The 23607-nt window shown below is 47.1% G+C and overlaps 1 protein-coding gene across 2 annotated transcripts in view; it reads left to right on the forward strand.

Annotated features, from left to right (window-relative positions):
* The first annotated feature begins 1925 nt into the window (after positions 1-1925).
* Positions 1926-23607, forward strand: part of DDX10 (DEAD-box helicase 10) — a 235748-nt gene continuing 214066 nt past the window's right edge. Inside the window, exons 1-6 of one of the 2 annotated variants that reach the window (XM_073583096.1) lie at positions 1926-2234; positions 4310-4370; positions 4561-4691; positions 11433-11591; positions 13160-13280; positions 14863-15052. In XM_073583096.1, the coding sequence (XP_073439197.1) occupies positions 2040-2234; positions 4310-4370; positions 4561-4691; positions 11433-11591; positions 13160-13280; positions 14863-15052 (857 nt within the window). In that variant the 5' untranslated portion in view covers positions 1926-2039. The remainder of the gene's footprint in view (positions 2235-4309; positions 4371-4560; positions 4692-11432; positions 11592-13159; positions 13281-14862; positions 15053-23607) is intronic. The other variant, XM_073583095.1, reaches the window with a different exon arrangement.

Raw genomic sequence — 23607 nt, forward strand, 5'->3', positions numbered from 1 at the left:
CATGGCATATAGCGGCACAGCCCCACCATGGCATATAGCGGCACAGCCCCACCATGGTATATAGCAGCACAGCCCCACCATGGAATATAGCAGCACAGCCCGGTATATAGCAGCACAGCCCCACCATGGTATATAGCAGCACAGCCCCACCATGGTATATAGCAGCACAGCCCCACCATGGCATATAGCGGCACAGCCCCACCATGGTATATAGCAGCACAGCCCCACCATGGTATATAGCAGCACAGCTCCACCATGGTATATAGCGGCACAGCCCCACCATGGTATATAGCGGCACAGCCCCACCATGGTATATAGCGGCACAGCCCCACCATTTTATATAGCGGCACAGCCCCACCATTTTATATAGCGGCACAGCCCCACCATTTTATATAGCGGCACAGCCCCACCATTTTATATAGCGGCACAGCCCCACCATGGCATATAGCGGCACAGCCCCACCATGGCATATAGCGGCACAGCCCCACCATGGCATATAGCGGCACATCCCCACCATGGCATATAGCGGCACAGCCCCACCATGGCATATAGCAGCACAGCCCCACCATGGCATATAGCAGCACAGCCCCACCATGGCATATAGCAGCACAGCCCCACCATGGCATATAGCAGCACAGCCCCACCATGGTATATAGCAGCACAGCCCCACCATGGCATATAGCAGCACAGCCCCACCATGGCATATAGCAGCACAGCCCCACCATGGCATATAGCAGCACAGCCCCACCATGGCATATAGCTGCACAGCCCCACCATGGCATATAGCAGCACAGCCCCACCATGGTATATAGCAGCACAGCCCCACCATGGCATATAGCAGCACAGCCCCACCATGGCATATAGCAGCACAGCCCCACCATGGCATATAGCAGCACAGCCCCACCATGGCATATAGCAGCACAGCCCCACCATGGTATATAGCAGAACAGCCCCACCATGGTATATAGCAGCACAGCCCCACCATGGTATATAGCAGCACAGCCCCACCATGGTATATAGCAGCACAGCCCCACCATGGCATATAGCAGCACAGCCCCACCATGGCATATAGCAGCACAGCCCCACCATGGCATATAGCAGCACAGCCCCACCATGGTATATAGCAGCACAGCCCCACCATGGCATATAGCAGCACAGCCCCACCATGGCATATAGCAGCACAGCCCCACCATGGCATATAGCAGCACAGCCCCACCATGGCATATAGCAGCACAGCCCCACCATGGCATATAGCAGAACAGCCCCACCATGGCATATAGCAGCACAGCCCGGTATATAGCGCCCCCCTCCCCCCGATGATATGACGTCATTGCGCACTCGCTGTGTCAGATCCAGAGCGTCAGCTGACGCTCTCTCCTCCATCGTTTTGAACTGTACTGGCGTCTATGGTATAGTTCAATGCGGCGGGGGAGTCGGCGTTGGGGGCAGGCGGGCCCCTCTGCCTCACAGGGGCCCCCAGCTAGCGGCACATCACACAGCCGCTATGGGGGAGGAGCGGGGGCCCTAGGCAGCTGCCTGGTGTGCCTGCGCTAACGCCGGCCCTGGCCTCAGTACAACAGTGAGACAGCTAGAATGGAGTTGCTGTACAGCCCACTCAGCAAAATGGCGGTGCTGGCCGAGACTCGTGTAAATACGGGAAAAGGTCGAATGCTATCAAAACTGAATGATCAGCGTTATGTGTAATGTTACGAAAAGCGATAAGAAAAAAAGTTTTATTAACATTTTTTTTTGCACAATTTGTTGCTGGACAGAATTACATAAAATGTATAAAAGTGTAAAAAAGAAATGAATGTCCAATTTTTGATGGGGGCTCCATTCCCTCAGCACTGAGCAGTCTAGCGTGGAGACCATAGTCACATGAGCCTCCACACTACACACCGCTCTCCTCTGGGAGCCACTGTCCCTTTGTTCACGTGAAGTAAAGCTTGTTGAATGACGTCATCAGTTCGCGCCCCGCACATTCAGCGTGCGTACAGGAAGCGGCTCCGTCTGTGCTCCGGGCAGTTTGTGTGCGCATCATGGAGAAACCGAAGGAGGACAAGGGGATGCCGCTCATCCACGATGGGAACGATCCGGTGAAGAACTTCGAGCGCTGGAAGAAGAAGTACACCAGGAAGAAGGAGTGGTGCAAAATCCAGCGGAAGCAGAGCAGGAAGCCGGAGTGGCAGATAGAGAAGGAGAGCATCGGGCACCTGGTGCAGCGCTATAGCGAGGTAACACACGTGTGCTCAGTGCAGGAGGAGCTGCTGATGGAGTGCATGGCCTATTCTTAAAGGGGTTGTCCATTATCTGCTGGACAACACCTTAAAGCTCCACTCCAGCTGTGTTTTTCTTATTGCACGGCTGGAGTGATGCTTGTAATGTCAGCCCCCTGCTTTGTCTCACACTTGCCTGCTGCCGCCTTCATCGTCTTCCAGCGTCGTTCCCAACGGTCTCTGGAGTAAAGTGACCTGCCGGCAGCTCCAGCGTTTCGTGGAGAGCGCCAAGGGGTCACTTTTCTATACAAGTCTACGAGAGCCTCATTCTGGTGCTCATAGAGTTTCATTGGGCTCTTGTGACAAGTTACTGGCCCAAAATGGCGTCACTGGACCGGAGCGGTGTTGAAAAGCCAGGAAGATGCCGGAGGCTGAGTATATGACCGGGTACAGGGAACGTACCTTTAACACGCGACTCCAGCGCTAAAACCTCCCCTCAAAAAATGCTGGAGTGTTGCTTTAAGGGACCACTCTAGCGTTTTTATTGCAGCACTGGAGAGGTTCTTCTAAGGTAAGATCCCTGCACCTGTCTGATACTCACCTGCTGCCATCTTCAGCTTCTATCACCGCCGCTCCTGTCTGCCTCCATCAGTTTGTGACCTGCCGGATCGCTCCAGCGTCTGCAGGGCGGTGAGGTGGCGTTCACAACTCAATGTCAGTCTGAGAGACTCGATCTGGCTCTCATAGACTGAAATTGTGACCGTTACCGCTGACTTTCGGTCGGTTAGAAGGTGGTTTCACAGGATCGGAGCAGTGCTGAAAAAAGGTGAAGATGACGGTGGTAAGTATAAGATGCAGGGACCTTGGTCTAGTAGCACCACTCCAGCGTGAAAAAAGTCCCATTCCAATCTGTGTTTTTTTTTTTTTTTAAAATCCCTTTTCTTAGGGATCACTTGTGTAAGTGTAATGTACATAGTCTCTTAGGCGCCGCATGGCGTCTTCATCTATTGTCAGCCTCACTCTGGCGCTGTGTAGCAGCTTTTTGTTTTTACCCTCAAAATTACTATGTTTGCAAGTCAGTTTTCTCAATTCAGTGGTATGAGGTAACAGCCTCCTTCAGAATTCCCATAGACTTGCATTGAGAAGATTTTAAAAAGTGGTCTCCTCTTCACACAGCAACCGCTGTGTCATTTGGCCAGTCGCCACTGTAGTCATGCGGTGCCAGAGCAGGGATGAAAACGGGTGAAGACTGCTACCAGTGTGTATATGGCTACATGCGTTACACTTACGCAGGGCTGTGGAGACTGTAAGCCAAACCAAACCCTGACTCCTCAATTTCCCTCACATCTGACTCCACACTACTGAGCTTGTACGTGAAGTGCAGCACAGATTCAGCTCAACTAAGAGCCGAGATAATTAGATCAGGAGCAGAACAGACATGTATAGGACATTTCATAACTTTCACAAATTCTTATGGAAACATTTACATCACATCCTGCATTGTACTACTGTACCCAATGTATTATATATTTTAGGAGTCTGAGTCCATTTTATTCCAACTCCACCAAAATGGACACCGACTCCACATCCCTTCACTTAAATACGCAATCCCTAACAAAGGGATTAAAAAAATAAAAATGCTGGAGTCCTTGCAAAATGAAAACACCATATAGCCACTTGTACTGGCGTCGGGGGCTTCTGAGACTTGTACTGTATTATGTAACATGAGCCCCGCAGAAATCAGTGGCCACTATTAGGTGGCTGCGCTCTCGCTTCTTTCGGACGAGCAAAAGAAATAAGAGCACGGCGGCCTCTGGCTAAAGGGCTCATGTAACATAGCAATGTAGGACGAGCCCCGGGAAGCCTGGTGCCGACATGGCTGGATCACTGACAGTTTCCCTCTTAAGATGTTATTCTCATCAGCAAAAATGGTTCAAAATGCTCAAAATTCTATAAAACACAAGCATTTTTGCAATTATTTTTCTCAATCATCCTCTTGTCAAACAAAGGATTTTTTAATGTTATTGTTTACTGTCTCTGTTGTGTGTGCAGAGCCCATTTCGTCAACATTTAATATATATATTTTTTTTCAGATTAATGTTAGTGAAATAGTTAAATTTTCCGATTTCCCTTTATCGAAAAAGACCCTGAGAGGTGAGTGCAATTACATTTCTATTTAGTAATAGGAAGCGTTCGGCCACTGAGCTGGATATATGTGGAGGGAGGGGATATCTTCTTACAATCTGCTTATACTTTTTCATAATTTTTTTAGGTACTTTTTGTTTTTTTCCACAAGATCTATTTTTTTTCTGACAGGGATGAAATGTAATTTCTTTGCTTGCAGGTTTGGTTGAGGCTCAATATCGGTTACCCACAGAGATACAGAAGCAGACCATTGGCTTAGCCTTACAAGGAAAAGATATCCTGGGCGCTGCGAAAACTGGATCTGGAAAGACCCTGGCATTTCTTCTTCCTGTAAGTTCTGGTTTGGATGTTTTATTTTCTTCCTGTATTGTGATGGACAATAACAAATTATATTGTGGTACTATGTTACAAGAATGGTGCCATGAGAAAGTAGTCTTTACAAATGTAATATTAGTGTTTCCATCGTGCTTAATACAAAAGGATTATTCGAATAAATGCATCTATCGTGATGGGTGATAAATGTGTAATTACTGGGGAGGTGTCAAGTCCAGGTTCATATGGGACACCTGACATTCAAGGCATTGGGTAGAATTGAAGTACCACTTCTCAACAGTGAAATTGCAACATCAAGAAGTTGAGGAGCCAACAAAATCACAGGACATGTGTTAATAGTATACAAATGATGAACAAATGGAAACAAAATTTTCAAAAATCTTGATAAGCATGCATGAGCTTACATGCCAAATTTTCAAGATCTGCTGGCAATTAACTGTGCAATTGCCTGGGAGTAGGATTGGTGTGACGCCGTGAAGGCATCTTTTAATAGTGTTTGCCAAGTGGTGTTCGGACCAACGTCCAGTTGTCTGTGCATCCAAGGCAAAGGCAGGACTCGTGGCATAGGATAGACCTTCATTTCAGCCTCCGGTCTTTGTCTCTCAGCAGGATCTCTCAGGGATCAGGAAGGACACTGCATCAGCTTTCTCCTTTAACACAGGAACCTGCCTCCGGTTTATAAGATGCACACTTTTTATCAAGATTTTTCTCGTTCGCCTTATTGGGGGACACAGAGACCATGGGTGTATGCTGCTGCCACTAGGAGGCTGACACTATGCACAAAAAAAGGTTAGCTCCTCCTCCGCAGTGTACACCCCACCGACCGGCAGGGAATTCCTCAGTTTAGCTTAGTGTCAGTAGGAGGTGGACACGGGTCTTTGATTAGACCCATATCTACCTCGATGTGCGTCGTTCCTTTTCAGGTTTTTCCGGAGGGATACAGTGTGAGTAGTCACATCTGTACTCCCACAAGGAGTCTGTGAGTACGGCGTGTACTGCCATCCCGTATCCTTGCAGTTCTCCATAGCAGGACCAGCAGCCTTCCGGGCGGACGCCAGCACGAAGACGTGTCAGCGATTCAAGGGGTCCTTGCCGTCAGTCTCCCACCCAGTCGCCTACCAGAGCCTGTCGGTTGGACGAGACGCAGACGTCCTTCAGGAATTTGGTACCTTTCTTCGGGCCCGAAACGGGTGAGTATTGGGACCCTTTGGTCTCTTCAGTGGACACGGTGGCAGCGCTCCCCTTGGAGATGCGGTGGCGCTGCGGACACCTGCGGTTATCCTGCGCATCCAGGCAGCCTCCGCTCTCTCTCTCTTACAGCCCATTCCCTTCCCCCCTGACAGGTCTCTTTTGCGGCAGCGGCTGCGGCACCTCCGCGCCGACCCCGTGCTGACAGGCGGCCACCGCTATTAATTTAGGCCCCGGCTTCAATTCGGGCCTACTTCAGCGTCGCGGCCACGCCCTTCCGCCCCTTTCTACTAAGCGGCCTTCTCTCCCGCCCGTTCCAGGTCCTCCCACCGCCTCCTTCTTGCACCCCAGCCTATTCTTGGCCAGCGGGCGGTGCCTCTTTCAGCCGGGCGGTTAGCGCCGCCCTTCTTCTTCCCTTGGAAGCGCGCGTTTTTCCCATTCCTCTCAGGCGGTCGCCATCTTCCCAGCCTGTCAGCCGGACACCGTTCTGTCAGCCGGATATCGCTCTCTGGGCCTGTCAGCCGGATTTCGCTCTATCCTGCAGCTGCAGACAAGCCGGATAGCATTGTCTCTGGGGACACCGGACCGTGAATAGCTCTGCATCTGCAGACTGACACCCTCCTCTGCCTTCTGTCCCCCAACCTTCCGGCACTACCTCAGTTATCACTATGTCTAACTCCTTCCCTCAGGTCAGTCCACTCCCCTCTGCCTGGACTGTAGCAATCCAATTCAGCCTGACGCCGCCCAGGAGCCATCTATGGCCCCAGGTGAGAGTGAACCCCCCATGCCTGGCTGGGCTTCATCTCTTTCACAATCAGTGGCAGACCTCACCAGGGTGTCTCAGTCCCTAGTAGCCGCTCTGGATAAGTTGCCCCTCGACACTTCTACAGGGTCCAGCAGGTCTCAAGAGATTCCTTCTGAGTCAGCCAGCGTTAGTCGCAAAAGACCCAGGCAGGATCTCCAGCCGGAAGCCTCTCCTCGTCCCATCTCACCGCATAGTTCTTCTCAGCAGCCTCCTTCCCGGGCCTCCCCCCCCCCCCCCGAGTCAGGTGAAGCGTTCTCGGACAGGTCTTCTGAGGGGATATTAGAGCTGGATTCGGACCAGGATGCGAACATGAAGGTTACGGTGCAGAACCTCATTGCAGCGATTCACCAGACCTTCGAGATTGCTGACCCCCTTGCGAAATCCTCAGATCAGGAGGTTTCGTTCAGATGGGCAGAAACACCCTCCAGGGTATTTCCTTTCCATTCCGAGTTTGGAAAGATTTTTACCAGGGAAAGGGAAGATCCGACCAGACGCTTTCAAAGAGGAAAGCGTCTTGGCGTACTGTACCCGTTTGCTAAAGAGCTCACGGACAACTGGTCTGCTTCTCCCTCGGTGGACCCGCCTGTGTCCAGACTTTGTAATAACACGGTTCTCCCGCTTTCAGGCGTGGCGGCTCTAAAGGATTCTAATGATAGGATTATAGAATCCCTAGCTAAGTCCGCCTTTGAAGCGGCTTCAGCGGCGGTATGTCCAAGCTTTGCTTCATCTTGGGCAGAGGATCTTCGTCAGGGCATCCTAGATAAAGCACAACCAGAGCGATTGGCCGATCTCGCCAATCAGATTTCCCATGCGGGGGATTATCTGCTTTCTGCTTCTTTGGATGCCGCATCCTGCGCAGTTCAGGCGTCAAGCAACGTTGTGGCAATCCGACGTACAATTTAGCTCAAGGCCTGGCAGGCGGACTTGTCTTCTAAAAAGTCTCTTACTAATCTGCCTTTTTGGATCCCAATTGGACCAGATTATTAAGGACGCCACCGGAGGCACGAGTTCCCTCCTCCCTCAGTCCAAGCCTCGCAGACCTCCACTAAGGCGTCAGTTTCGACCCTTTCGGGCTTTCCGCCGTTTCAATACGGCGGAGAACCCATCCAACCAGCAAAGACCGCAGGCGCGCCAAGATAGAAAGAAAGTTTCCTTCAGACCCACTCCTTCCTGGCGACCCCACTCTTCCCAGGGCAGACCATCCAGATCTGGACGGTCTACATCTGCATGACTATCGTCGGACTCCCGAGGGTCCCTTCCGATTGGGAGGTCGACTTCTCTTCTTCAGGGACGTCTGGCTGACCTCAGTAGAGGACGCTTGGGTCAGGGAGGTTGTATCGTCAGGATAAAAGATAGAGTTCATTTCTCTTCCACGGGATCGTTTCTTCGAATCCCGTCCTCCAAAAGATCCAGCCTTGATCCCGGGGTTCTTTACGGCCATCACCTCTCTCCTCAGTTCCGGGGTGATTGTGCCCGTTCCCGACTCTGAGCGGTTCACAGGATTTTATTCGAACCTTTTTGTGGTGCCGAAAAAAGGTGGGGCGGTCCGACCCATCTTGGATCTCCAAGCTTCTCAACAAGAGAGTACGCCTTCGCCACTTCCGGATGGAGTCGGTTCGTTCGGTAATCGCTTCCATGGAGGAGCAGGAATTCATGTGTTCAATAGACATCCAAGATGCCTATCTCCGGACATCAGAAGTTCCTGCGTTTTGCGATTCGCCAGGAACATTACCAGTTCGTCGCGCTCCCCTTCGGTCTCGCCACCACTGCCAGAGTCTTCACGAAGATCATGGCTGCGCTGATGGCCTTGTTGAGGATCAGAGGTCTCGTTCTTTTTCCGTACCTCGACGATATTCTGATCAAAGCTTCCTTTTTTCAACAGGCTCGCCTAAGTTTGACGATCGTCCTAGACACCCTTTCCAATTTCGGGTGGATCGTCAACAGGAAAAAGTCCTGTCTGATTCCTTCTCAACGTCTTGTGTTTCTGGGCCTACTGTTCGACACTCGTCGGTCAAGGGTCTTTCTCCCACGAGAGAAGATTCTTTCCCTGCAGCAGGATGTACGATCGCTGCAGACCACACGATTTCCGTCCCTCCGAACTACTATGAGGGTCCTGGGAAAGATGGTGGCGGCGATAGAGGCAGTTCCCTTTGCCCAATTTCACGCCAGACCTCTCCAGCACGCCATTCTGTCGAGGTGGAACAGGTCGGCTCTGTCTCTGGATCGCCCTGTACGTCTTTCGTGCCGGGTCAAGCGGTCACTCAACTGGTGGTTGACGTCACCTCTTATCCACTTGGGTCGGTCTTTTCTTCCCATTCACTGGCAGATTGTAACAACGGATGCCAGCCTCCTTGGCTGGGGTGCAGTGTTCCGCAATCTCACTGTTCAGGGTCGTTGGTCGACTCACGAATCAGCTCTGCCGATCAACGTCCTAGAGTTACGAGCGATCTATCTGGCTCTCGTCCACTGGGAGAGGCTACTCAGAGGCTTGCCTGTCCGGATTCAGACAGACAATGCCACAGCGGTGGCATATGTCAACCGCCAAGGAGGGACACGGAGTGTCTCAGCTCTGGCAGAAGTGTCCAAGATTCTTCATTGGGCAGAGATTTCTGTCCCGACAATTTCCGCGGTACACATTCCCGGTGTAGACAACTGGGCCGCCGATTTTCTCAGCCGCGAGGGTCTCGCGGCGGGAGAGTGGTCCCTACATCCGGAGGTGTTTCATCTGCTCTGCCGTCGATGGGGAACCCCGGATGTCGACCTGATGGCGTCTCGCCTCAACAGGAAAGTCCCACAGTTTGTTTCCAGGTCTCGAGACCCTCTGGCAGTGGGCGCAGACGCTCTGGCCGTTCCTTGGTCGCAGTTCGAACTCCCCTATCTGTTCCCTCCTCTGCCGCTTCTTCCCAAGCTGTTGAAGAAGATCAAATCAGAAGGAATTCCAGTCATTCTCATCGCCCCGAATTGGCCCAGAAGGTCTTGGTTCGCGGACATTGTCAACCTTCTCGCGGACGCTCCCTGGAAGCTTCCAAACAGGGCAGATCTACTGTCTCAAGGCCCGATTTGCCACCCCAATTCTCGGCCGCTCAATTTAACGGCGTGGCTGTTGAGACCGAGGTTTTGAAACGGGCAGGATTCTCCAATCGAGTAATTCATACCATGATCCGAGCAAGAAAGCCATCGTCTTCCAAAATTTATCGTACTTGGAAGGCCTATTTCACCTGGTGTGAGGCCAATGACATCGTGCCCATGTGCTTTTCGCTCCCTTCTGTTCTGGCGTTTCTTCAGGCAGGGCTGGATGCGGGACTTGCCCTCGGTTCTTTGAAGGGTCAGGTTTCGGCGCTGTCTATTTTATTTCAGAAGACGTTGGCCTCCCGCCCTCAGGTCAAAACCTTTCTTCAGGGCATGGCTCACACGGCTCCTCCGTACCGAGCGCCCGTGGTTCCATGGGATTTTAATCTGGTTCTTGAGGTTCTGCAAGGTCCTCCTTTTGAACCTCTCAGGGATGTTTCTCTTTCTCTCCTTTCTTGGAAGGTAGCTTATCTGGTGGCCATCACTTCCATCCGGCGCGTGTCGGAATTGGTGGCTCTTTCTTGCCGCTCGCCTTTTTTGGTACTTCACCAGGATAAGGTAGTTCTGCGGCCTCCGCCCTCGTTTCTTCCGAAGGTGGTGTCCTCCTTTCACCTCAATGAGGATAATGTTCTGCCTTCCTTCTGTCCGAGTCCATCTCATCCTCGGGAGCGGTCCTTGAACAAGCTGGACCTGGTCAGGGCGCTGAGAGTCTATCTGTCTAGGACGGCTTCCCTGCGAAAGACAGACTCTCTTTTCGTCATTCCAGATGGGGCACGGAAAGGTCACCCGGCCTCCAAGGCTACTATTGCTCGCTGGATCAGATCGGCAATTTTGGAGGCATACCTGGTTAAGTATCGAGTGGCTCCTCCGGGGATCAGAGCGCACTCTACCCGGGCAGTGGGTGCTTCCTGGGTGGTACGCCACAGAGCTTCCGCGCTGCAGCTTTGCAAAGCTGCAACCTGGTCATCGGTTCACACGTTTGTGAAATTCTACAAAGTCCACACCTACGCTTCGGCGGACGCCAGCCTAGGTAGAAGGATTTTGCAGGCTGCGGTGGTGAGTCCGCTGGCCTGATGGAAGTTTGTTTCCCACCCCAGGGACTGCTTTGGGACGTCCCATGGTCTCTGTGTCCCCCAATAAGGCGAACGAGAAAACAGGATTTTTGGGTTGCTTACCGTAAAATCTGTTTCTCTGAGCCTTCATTGGGAGACACAGCACCCTCCCATGTTCTTCAGCTCCTGTTCTTTCTTTGGTTGATTGGTTATAGTTGAGTTGTTTGTTCTGTTTTCAATCTATTCTGTTGCTTCTCCTACTGCTTTCTCACTAACTGAGGAATTCCCTGCCGGTCGGTGGGGTGTACTCTGCGGAGGAGGAGCTAACCTTTTTTTGTGCATAGTGTCAGCCTCCTAGTGGCAGCAGCATACACCCATGGTCTCTGTGTCCCCCAATGAAGGCTCCGAGAAACAGATTTTACGATAAGCAACCCAAAAATCCTGTTTTTTTTCTTGCTAAAAAGTGCATCTTGTCCAAAAATATAAGATCTATTTTAGCCTGACAACCTCTTTAAAGGCATTTTATAATTAATTTCTGGTTAGATGCAGTCAGCTGATGAATGGAGATTCCTAACGTTTTACCGCAAGATATTGTGTGTTTTATATGTTACTTTTCTTCTGCAGGCTCTGGAGTGCCTGTTTCGGCAGCAGTGGACAGCGGATGATGGTCTTGGAGTTCTTGTAATTTCTCCAACAAGAGAGCTGGCTTATCAGATCTTTGAAGTCCTTCGTAAAGTGGGACGCAACCACGACTTTTCTGCCGGACTTGTTATTGGAGGAAAGGTGCGTTTCATTATCTGTGTATGCTGAATGGTTGACATTTAGTACCGGGTTTTTAAACTGCTATCCCATGAGCTTTTTTAACAGATACAGTTTTATGTTTTTAGCTTTATTTCGCTCTCCCCATTGGTTTCGTTTTAGGGTTACACTTCATGTTATATATAGAGCACTTCTCAGCCATAATCACAGCCAGAGCTATGTCAGATGACACCTAAGCTTAGAAAACACTGTATCCACCATTAATAGATGATCCAAGCTCATCTCCTCCCTATCCATGCACAGAGACCTCTGCACAGGTCACAGAGCAAGTGCACCACCTTCTATTAAAGTTAAAGGGGTTGTCTTCTTCGAAAAATTTTCCACTGTTCCACAGTCTTTTTATTGGCTGCAGTGGTGACGTCATGTCGACATCGCTGCAGTCAATTGTTGAGCTTAGTGCCTGTGTAGACTGCAGTAGCCACTCAGTTTACTGATTGGCTGTGGAGGTGAAGTTACGTTGACATCACTGCAACCAATTAATAGAGACCGGGAGCAATGGTGGAGACTTCCTGCTACTCCTGATGGGGCAAGTAATGTTGTTTTTTGTTTTTTAAAAATGAACTGTACAGATCAGATTTTTTTTTCCGGAAAGGTGATGGCCCCTTAAATGAGTCTCGATATGGCTTTCTACACAGGCCCATTAGGCTGGGTTCACACACAATGATTTTCATGACATTTTTTTCTCTTTCTAAACTTGGAAATTGATATTGATATGTCAGACTCCTTACATGCAGAGAGGCAGGGTTAAGCCAGAGTCTCACGACCGTAGATTCGAGAGAATCGGGTCGATAATGCTAATGACACTCAGACAAATCTCTGTGCCAAGTGCAAGGGTCAGCTTAGTGTGATCCGATTCTCTCTGGGATGTGGTAAAAATGACCTGGAAACTTGATGCTTTCTGTCCATTTTTTGCATTTCTATTTTTCCATTGAATGAGCAGTGTTTTGTATGATGAGCTGATATATTTTGTTTTACATTTCGAGATACATACAATATTTAGATATTTCCTTTATACTGCAGAGGTGACCCCAAAAAACAACAGTTCTGTCTCTTTGATTGTTTATTTTTATCTATTTTTTTGTTTTCAGTGTTTTATGACACTTGCCGTATGGGCTAAATAATTTTGATTTTATTAGACTTTTATGTATGGATGATAAACATGACAACCATGGAAACTCATCAGCACCCCACATTGTGTCAGTTTAGGAGCAGCAGTGGGTGCGTTGACTGACAGTTTTTGGACCCTTGTTACAGTCAGAGATTGACAATGGCATTTAAAGGGTCACTTGCAGCAATTGGTGCTTGGCTCTTATCGCTGCTGATACAGAAAGAGGTTGGCTGTATAACGTCTGCCAGGTATGGTGCAGCCTCAGATACTGAGCCTGCTCCGTACCTCGGCACCTGACACATGTCCTACATGTACATGGTTAATGTGTGTTAACCTCAGGAGGACATTTGTTTTAGTTTTTTTTTTGTTAGTTCAATTCTCCTGAGTTTTTTTTTTTTCTTGTTTAACTTTTTACATTTTCTAGGATTTAAAGGAAGAAACCGCTCGTATTCATCGCACAAATATATTGATCTGCACCCCTGGACGGCTGCTGCAGCATATGGATGAGACATCCCTTTTTAATGCCTGTAATCTCCAGATGTTGGGTGAGTAGTGATCGGCCTGTTTATGTAGGATACATGGCTATTGTTTGACTCTATAACTCCTATAAGAGCAGAGCAGCTGTTTTATCTGCCAATATGACTTGCAGGTAATACTATATCAGAGAGCTGGTGTACTGGGTGGATCACATGCAGGGTGCATATTCTATTTAAAGGGGTAGGTATTCCTATCTCCAAGATCCTGTCCCAATATGTAGTAGGTGTAATAATAATATTAGCAAATACCTCCAATTAGAAATGTAGTATAGTTCTTCTGATTTGCTATGTCTATCCTGATGCAGGACCTTAGGTATCCATGGTTACGTCCACTAGCAGCTAGCTAACTATCACTATATCCATGGTTGTAACCACGGATACCTAAGGTTCTTCAATTCCTGCACATCAGGAAAGAGACATAGCGAATCAGAAAAACTATACTACATTTTTAATGGGAGGTATTTGCTAATATTATTATTATTGCACCTACTACATAATGGGATAGGATCTTGGAGATGGGAATACCTCTTTAAGGTTTGGTCTTAGCTTCTTCATGAGCAGCATTGGAAGGGAAATGGAACAGTTACTGAAAGTACATTGGAAAATGTTAAAACTTTCAATTAAGCAATGAATAAGCTTTCTTTGCTTAAAGGGAATCTGTCAGTAAGAACTACCCTTAATAAAACCTATACTTGTCTCCTGTGCAGGCGCAGTTCCCGTGGTGTCGGCACTCGCTCTCCCCGGGTTGCTCGGGCTGTTGTTGTGATGTGTGACACTGGCGCCCAGTCAGCACTGGCGTCACTTTCTCCGCCTTCGAACAAATTGAGCATGAAGAGGAAGTCTGGGATCAGCTGATCTTGGACTTCCTCTTCCTGCTCAGTTTAACAGAAGGGGGGGGACAGTGACGCCAGTGCTGATTGGGTGCAGGGTTCACATGTCACAACAACAGCACCGGAGCCCTGGGGAGAGCAAGTGCTGACATGGCGGGAATGATGCCGGCACGGCATATGCTTTAATTTATGGGGGACAAGTGTGGGTTATGAGAAGTTGTTCAAGTAGTGGACAACTTCTTTAAGTCTGTTGTTTTTTTTTTTTGCACTGGACTCTGTTCTTTGGTTGAACTTCCTAATGATTTTTAATGGACACTATGAACACGTTGCTTTAATATAGTTTTTCGCCTTCTTACTACTCTATTTTAACAAATGACTGCAAAAAATAGTGGGGGAAAAACCATTGGTAAGAGTCGATGTAACATTGAAGCAGAAAGACTGTCTTTACCGGTTTCATCTGTGTTTCATGGGTCCCCACTGACTTTAATGGCCGAGTCTGATCTGCAAAACGGGTGAGAATAGGATCCACTCTGAGTCTCAGACCGGAGACAGGGATCCGATTTTTTTTTTTTTTTTCTTCCCCCAAAGGCTTTATTTTCCTTTTTTTTAAGCAAGATTGTTTCACACACTTGGCTGAAGCTTTGTCTGCACTTTTACCTCTCTGTGGCCTCACTGTCTGGTTGTATTCCAAAGAAGAAACGCGCATGCACACCTATAGAAGTTCCTGCATGAATGTAATGCCTCCTTTGCTCTCGTTTCAGTCCTGGATGAGGCTGACCGGATACTGGATATGGGTTTTGCAGATACAGTGAATGCGATTATCGAAAATCTGCCAACAACGCGACAGACTCTGCTCTTTTCTGCAACCCAGACAAAATCTGTCAAAGATCTTGCACGTCTGAGCCTTAAAGACCCAGAGTATGTGTGGGTGCATGAGAATGCAAAGTTTAGGTAAGTTTGTCCTAACTTTCTTACTTTAGGAATGTTTATTGTACATCTAGAGCAGCATTGAGAATGCTTTGGTCTGGTCTCTGTGCGGTCATTCCCTGTCTGTTGAGTCAAATATAGTGATGAGCGAGTATACTCGATGCTCGGGTTTTCCTGAGCATGCTCGGGTGTCCGAGTATTTTGGCGTACTCGGAGATTTAGTTTTCGTCGTCTTATCTGCATGATTTGTGGCTGCTGGACAGACTGAAAACATGTGTGGAATGCCTGTTTGTTAGGGAATTCCCACATGTATTCAGTCTGTCCAGCAGTCGCGTATCATGCAGCTGAGGCGATGAAAACTAAGTCTCCGAGCACGCCAAAATGCTCAGAGGACACCCGAGCATCGAGTATACTCGTTCATTATTAGTCAACTATCAATTCTAGTCATGCTATTTACACACTTTGTGCTACAAGGGTCCAACTCTTGCCCCCCAGCTGATTAGTTAAATGACTGTCTGTGTGGGGCTCGGCTGTGGCACCAGGCAGGGGGCTATGCTGCGCGGATCCTGGGTTAACTGTAAATGGAGCTGCTTGTTCTCTGGGTCCTCGCTGCCCCTTTATATAGCTGATTGGCGGGTGTGCAGGGTCAGAGACTCGCATGATTATGACATATGACTCTGTGCCAGCTGCGTGTCAATGCAGTGATACATATATTTCCACAATAAGGGCCTGAGAGGACATGGCACTTCCCAACAAATGTATACACCAAACAGATCAAGGAAGCATATTGCCATAAAATACACGTTGCTTTATTGAAATACATACAAAAGACACAGACATCATAAAAAGAGATGGATATACCAATATATATCACAGATAGATATGTATTAATAAGATGTAGAAAATATATACCTTGGCTGTACCTCTAACACATTATTTCATAATTTTGGATGCCCTCGGAGCATCTCTGCCAGGCATTACTGTTGTTGCAGTAGATTATATTTTCTCTGCCCATGATTCTTGCCTCCTGTGTGTCCCTTATGTTCCATACTGGATGTACTTTATTATGACTTTTTTGATACATTACCTCTGGTATATATTTTCTACATCTTATTAATACATATGTATCTGTGATATCTATTGGTATATCCATCTCTTTTTATGATGTCTGTGTCTTTTGTATGTATTTCAATAAAGCAATGTGTATTTTATGGCAATATGCTTCCTTGATCTGTTTGGTGTATACAATGCAGTGATACAGTTGCCTAATGTATTGTATGGGGCCAACAGTAATGATAGGAAGAGAATGCATTCACCCCTTCCACGGCAGCCAACTTCCATTTTTCCTTTCCCTCCCCTTTTTCCAAAAGCCATAACTTTTATATTTTTCCTTCCACATAGTCAAAGGCTTATATTTTTTGTTTGTGGGACGAGTTATAGTTTTTAATGACACCATTCATTTTACCATAGTGAACTGGATAATGGAGGGGGATTCAAAGTGCGGAGAAATTGTGAAGGGAAAAACAAAAATATGCAATTCTTCTATTTTCTGTTTTGTTTTTACGGTGGTTATGTGGTTGAAAGAACCTGGTATCATAGGTCTTCAGGGCAAATACTGTTGTAGTGTTAAATTCTTAATTTTGGAAAAATGAAATAATTGCTTTGTCGACATGTTCTGAGACCCAAAACATTTTATTATTTCTTGTTGATTGAGCTGTGTTGGGGCTTGTTTTTTTCAGGGCAGTTGGACATTTTAACATCTTTTGGGTACATGGGATCGTTTGATCACTATTGCCTAAACCGGCAAACACCCCCCAACCATCTAGTGAAATATGACGTACAGGTCATTAAAGGCGTCCATATCTAAAGTTAATGGCACTTCAGGTCAAAGTTATACACACAAGTTTGGACTAACATCGCTTTAGCCAAATGAAGAGAAGAATAAAAATTAATACATCTTTATTAGAATCACTTAATATAAATTGTAACGTATAAGAGTGCCCAGTAGGTGGCAAGCCAATCTATCCTATAAAAACACTGCTATATGAGTGAACCAAACATAATTAAAAGTGGATAATATGTAGACCACCAAGGCCCAGTGAACTCTGACTTTGTTGAATAATGCTCGTTAAAAGTTCAAAAAAGTAGTCACATTGCATGGAGCTCTATATTGCTAATTGTGTTGTACAAATATGAAAGAATATAATCCCATTAATAGCAGTATAGACTGACACTGGGTATTGACAGAGAAGAAGACAGAGAATGTAGACAGATAAATGTCAGGGAACGAAATCAATATGGCCCAATGTCAAATGTTTTCACATATCAATATAATCAAGAATAATCTTTATTGTTATTAAGCCATCAACATATAAATTATCACCTTATGGCACAGTGATAAGAGTAAAGAAGTGATTCTGTTTTGTTCGCTGATATAGCAGCATATTTATAAATTGGGTACTGAGCACTCTGTAATAGTTTATATTGTATTTAAGTGATTCCAATAAAGATTTATTAATTTTTATTCTTATGGTTCTTGTTGTGAGTTCATTTTCTGGTCCACCAGTTGTGAGTTCTCCTGCCAGGCTCCCTCTGGTGGTAACAGGAGGTAGTGAGGCTGATTTAATCAGTAGAGATCTGCCACCTGATAATGAGGATGACGATTGGACCTCAGGAATCTGACTGGATTTAAGACAGCCGACTCCCTATTCTGGTGCTGGTGATTCCTTCAGGCTTGTCAGGTCTTGGTTTTCAGCTTTGTTCCAGTCATCTAAAGCTAAGTTTTTCTGCTAATGTTCACACTTGATTTTGTTGGTCTATTCAGTTTTTTGTGTGGTCAGCCAGCCCTGGCTGGGGCTGTGCTGAATTTCCACTCTTATTTACCTGTATTTGCCAATTTGCTTTTTGTCCCTTATTAGATTGGCCTCTTTTTGCTCTGTCTCAGAATATTTCAGAGTGTTGATATAGTGGGAGAAGTCTAGTGACTTCAGGGTTAATTTTGCTATCAGAAGTGTTGGACATTATTTTTGTAGGGTTTTTGGCAGATTGCAGACAGTGTCTTTTCTTTCTTATCCTTTCTAGTTAGTTTGGGCCCCATTGTTTGCTCAGCCTATTTTCCTGCCTGTGTTTGTGCTTTCATCTTGTTTCACCGTCAGTACATGTGTGGGGGCTGTCTATTCCTTTGGGGTCTGCTCTGGGGCAGTTAGTTTTCCCCTTTTCTTGCTTCAGGCTTATGTTGTTCTCCGGCTGTGACGAGGCGTCTAGGATCATCGTAGGTACGCTCCACGGCTGCTGCTAGTTTCAGGCATCTGCAATCTGCATAGTTAGGCCGGTTTCACATTCGCGCTTTTGAGCGCAGCGACGGCCTGCGCACGGCCGCAGCTAAGCCCCGCCCCCTGCCCCGCCTCCACCGGTATCTCCGCCTCCGGGCGCATGACGTTGCATGCGTCGTGCGTCCCCTATCTTCATCACAGAGGGCGCAGGCCGTGCGCAGTCTGCGCACAGTCTGCGTTTGGCGGCGCATGCGTCCTTTTGACAGTGCGCCGAGCAGCGCCAAACGCAACCTGTTGCATTTTGGTTGTGCTCGGCGCACCGTCAAAAGGACGCATGCGCCGCCAAACGCAGACTGTGCGCAGACTGCGCACGGCCTGCGCCCTCTGTGACGAAGATAGGGGACGCACGACGCATGCAACGTCATGCGCCCGGAGGCGGAGATACCGGTGGAGGCGGGGCTAGGCGGCCGTGCGCAGGCCGTCGCTGCGCTCAAAAGCGCGAATGTGAAACCGGCCTTACCAACCTCTCTGGTTTTCTGTGACTTGGCTTGTTTTGTTTTTCTCTCCTCGGTGACCCATTCATAACAGAATCACCAGCCATACCGCATATTCTAGGGTACTCAAAAGCAGGAAAAAGTTGTTAAAAAAAAAGTGTCAGAATTTTTTTCAAAATTTTTTTTTTCCCCTTTTTCTCTGGGGCCGTAGGAAAATTTTTTTTTTTTCCTAATGGAGATTAAGCAATTGTCTGATCGTGTGGAGCAACTTGCTGCTGAAGTACAGGGAGTTTCCACCTACCTCATTCAGTCACATGCTGCTGAACCTAAGATACCTACTCCTGATCTGTTTTCTGGGAATCGGTCTAAATTTTTGAATTTTAAGAATAATTGTAAATTACTTCTTGCCTTGAAGCCTAACTCATCGGGGAGCTCTACGCAGCAGGTTAAAATTGTCATCTCCTTGCTGGGCGGAGATCCCCAGGATTGGGCTTTTTCTCTGACAACTGAAAATCCTATTCTGACTAATGTGGATGCATTTTTTTCAAGCCTTGGGGTTGTTGTATGATGAACCTAATGCTGTTGATCAAGCTGAGAGGACCCTGTTGGCATTAAACCAGGGTCAGGGTTCTGCAGAGTTATACTGTCAAACATTCCAAAAGTGGGCGGTCCTTACTACATGGAATGATAGTGCGTTGGCAGCTTTCTTTCGGAAGGGTTTATCATAGACCGTAAAAGATGTTATGGTGGGATTTCCTGTTCCCTCTGGTCTGGATGATTCTATGTCATTAGCCTTTCAAGTTGATCGGCGTTTACGTGAATGTAAAACTACACGGGAGGCGCTGCCACCTTTTGAACAAACGTCTGAACCTATGCAATGTGATGGGGTTTTGTCTAGGGCGCAACATCAGGAGTTTAGAAGGCGTAATAAGCTGTGCTTTTTTCTGTGGAGACGCCTCTCATACTATTTCTGTCTACCCTAAACGACAGAAACGTTTTGCACATACATTTGCTGTGGGCAGTGTACAACCTAAGTTCCTTTTGGCAATTACACTGATCTGCTCCTTATCCACGTTTTCCACTAAGGCTTTTGTGGATTCAGGAGCACCGTTGAATCTGATGGATTTGGACTTTGCTAAACGTTGTGGTTTTTCCATGACGCCTCTGCGGACTCCTATTCCTTTAAGGGGTATTGATGCTACTCCTTTGGCGGAGAATAAACCTCAGTTTTGGACCCATGTGACAATGCGAGTTGCCCCAGACCACCAAGAAAATTGTTAATTTTTGGTGCTGCATAATTTGCATGATACTATTGTTCTGGGTTTTCCTTGGTTGAAAACTCATAATCCAGTTTTGGATTGGAAATCTGGGACTGTGGTGAGTTGGGGTTGTCAGTGTGTTCTTAGGGACGCTCCTGTTTTCTCCACCTCTCCTCAGTCTCATGTTATTCCTGATTATCTAGCTGATTTTTCTGATGTATTTAGTGAGAGCAAGTCTGCGTCTTTGCCTCCTCATAGGAGTTTTGTGCAATTGAGTTGATGCCTGGGTGTAATTTTCCCAAGGGTCGGCTTTTCAACTTATCAGTACCCGAACATGATGCTATGCGATCCTATATTAAGGAGTCGTTGGAGAAGGGTCTTATTAGACCATCCTCGTCACCTTTAGGTGCTGTTTTTTTTTTTTTTTGTGGCCAAGAAAGATGGTTCATTAAGACTGTGTATTGATTATCGTTCCCTTAACAAGATGACGGTTAAATATCAGTACCCATTACCTCTGATGTCTGATTTATTCTCCAGAGTTAAGAGTGCCTGCTCGTTTACTAAGCTTGACCTCAGGGGGGCCTATAATCTTATTCGCATCAAGCATGGGGATGAATGGAAGACGGTGTTTAATACTCTGGAGGGACATTTTGAGTACCTGGTGATGCCTTTTGGGCTCACTAATGCCCCTTCTGTCTTCCAGTCCTTTATGAATGATATTTTCCGAGACTTTGTGGATAAGTTTTTGATCATGTATCTGGATGATATTTTGATCTTTTCTAGTGATTGGGATTCTCATGTGGAACATGTCCGGACTGTGTTCCGGATTTTGAGGGAGAATTCCCTGTTTGTTAAGGGATCGAAATACCTCTCTGGTGTACAGAGGATTTCATTTTTTGGATTTATCTTTTCTCCATCGACTATTGAAATGGACCCGGCCAAGGTACAGGCCATTTATGATTGGGTTCAGCCTACTTCTTTGAAGGCCCTCCAGAAGTTTTTGGGTTTTGCTAATTTCTATCGTAAATTTATAAGTAATTTTTCTGGTATTGTCAAACCACTGACTGATCTGACCAAGAAGGGTGCTGATGTGCTGAATTGGTCTCCTGAGGCTGTCTCAGCATTTCAGGAGCTTAAGCGGAGATTTACTTCAGCTCCAGTTTTACGGCAACCTGATGTCTCACTTCCATTTCAGGTGGCGGTAGATGCTTCTGAGATTGGTGCAGAAGCTGTTTTGTCCCAAAAAGACCCTGAGACTTCTAAGATGAATCCCTTCTTTTCTCGAAGGTTCTCCCCATCTGAACACAACTATGACGTGGGGAATCGGGAATTGTTGGGCATTTGAGGAGTGGAGACATTGGTTAGAGGGAGCCAGACATCAAGTTGTGGTCCTCACCGATCACAAGAATTTGATTTATCTGGAGTCGGCCAAACGCTTGAATCCTAGACAGGCTAGATGGGCCTTGTTTTTCACGCGTTTTAATTTTGTTGTCTCTTTTCTTCCGGGCACTAAGAATGTTAAGGCAGACGCCCTTTCTAGGAGTTTCTTTGCTGATTCCCTTAGTGTGACCGAGCCTACTACCATCCTAGGTGAGGGGGTAGTTATTTCTGCCATTTCGACCAATTTGAGACGCGCCCTGGAGGAATTTCAGGAGGATAAACCTGAGCATTGCCCTATGGGAAAATTGTATGTTCCAGACCAGTGGAGAAAGAGAGTGATGTCTGAACTCCATTGCTCCGCATTGGCTGGTCATCCAGGTATTTTTGGTACCAGAGATTTGGTGAGTCGGTCTTTTTGGTGGCCTGCCTTATCTCGTGACAGCAGGAATTTTGTACAGTCCTGTGGGACTTGTTCTCGGTCTAAACCCTGTTCTCGTTCTAGTGGGTTGCTGATGCCCCTGCCGGTGCCCAAGAGGCCATGGACCCATATCTCAATGGATTTTATTTCTGATCTTCCTGTCTCTCAGAGGATGACTGTTATCTGGGTGATTTGTGATAGATTTTCGAAGATGGTCCATCTTGTACCACTCCCAAAGTTGCCATCTTCCACGGAGTTGGTGCCCTTGTTTTTACAACAGGTGGTTCGGTTACATGGGATTCCTGAGAACATTGTGTCTGACAGAGGAGTCCACTTTGTTTCCAGATTCTGGAAAGCCTTTTGTTCCAATCTGGGAATTCAGTTATCCTTCTAATCCGCGTTTCATCCCCAGACCAATGGACAGACTGAGAGAACAAACCAGACCTTGGAGTCTTATTTGAGATGTTTTATATCTGCTGTTCAGGATGATTGAGTCTCATTTTTGCCCTTGGCCGAATTCGCACTGAACATTAGAGCTAGTTCTGCCACTTTGATGTCACCCTTTTTCTGTAATTTTGGGTTTCATCCTCGATTCTCTTCAGGGCAAGTGGAATCTTCGTCCTGCCCAGGTGTGGACACTGTGGTTGAGAGAATGCAGCAGATATGGGACCAAGTGGTGGATAAGTTGTCACTCTCAGGAAAAGGCCCAGCGATTTTCCAACCGGCATAGGACCATTGGTCCCCTGTTTAAAGTGGGTGATATGGTTTGGTTGTCGCATAGAATATTCCTATAAAGGTTGCATCTCCAAAATTTAAGCCAAGGTTTATTGGACCTTATAAGATTTTGGAGATTCTTAATCCTGTTTCTTTTCGATTGGCTCTTCCAGTTACGTTCAAGATCCATAACGTATTTCACAAATCTCTGTTGAAGAGGTTTGTTGAGCCAGTGGTGCCTATGGCAGCACCTCCTGACCCTGTGTTGGTTGAAGGCAATGTGGAATATGAGGTAGAGAAAATATTGGATTCTCGTTTGGTTAGACGGAGACTCCAGTATTTGGTCAAATGGAAGGGTTATGGCCAGGAGGATAATTCTTGGGTCTCTGCCTCTCATATTCATGCCAATAGATTGGTTCGTGCTTTTCACCGGGCCCATACTGATCGGCCTGGTGGCGTGGATGAGGGTTCGGTGACCCCTCCTCAAGGGGGGGTACTGTTGTGAGTTCATTTTCTGGGCCACCAGTTGTGAGTTCTCCTGCCAGGCTGCCTCTGGTGGTAACAGGAGGTAGTGAGGCTGATTTAATCAGTAGAGATCTGCCACCTGATAATGAGAATGACGATTGGACCTCAGGAATCTCAGACTGGATTTAAGACAGCCGACTCCCTATTCTGGTGCTGGTGATTCTTTCTGGCTTGTCAGGTCTTGGTTTTCAGCTCTGTTCCAGTCATCTAAAGCTAAGTTTTTCTGCTAATGTTCACACTTGATTTTGTTGGTCTATTCAGTTTTTTGTGTGGTCAGCCAGCCCCGGCTGGGGCTGTGCTGAATTTCCACTCTTATTTACCTGTATTTGCTAATTTGCTTTTTGTCCCTTATTAGATTGGCCTCTTTTTGCTCTGTCTCAGAATATTTCAGAGTGCTGATATAGTGGGAGAAGTCTAGTGACTTCAGGGTTAATTTTGGTATCAGAAGTGTTGGACATTATTTTTGTAGGGTTTTTTACAGATTTCAGACAGTGTCTTTCCTTTCCTATCCTTTCTA

This window comes from Dendrobates tinctorius, unplaced genomic scaffold (genome assembly GCF_039654945.1).
Source record: "Dendrobates tinctorius isolate UK_male_01 unplaced genomic scaffold, ASM3965494v1 ptg000075l, whole genome shotgun sequence".
Lineage (NCBI taxonomy): Eukaryota > Metazoa > Chordata > Amphibia > Anura > Dendrobatidae > Dendrobates > Dendrobates tinctorius.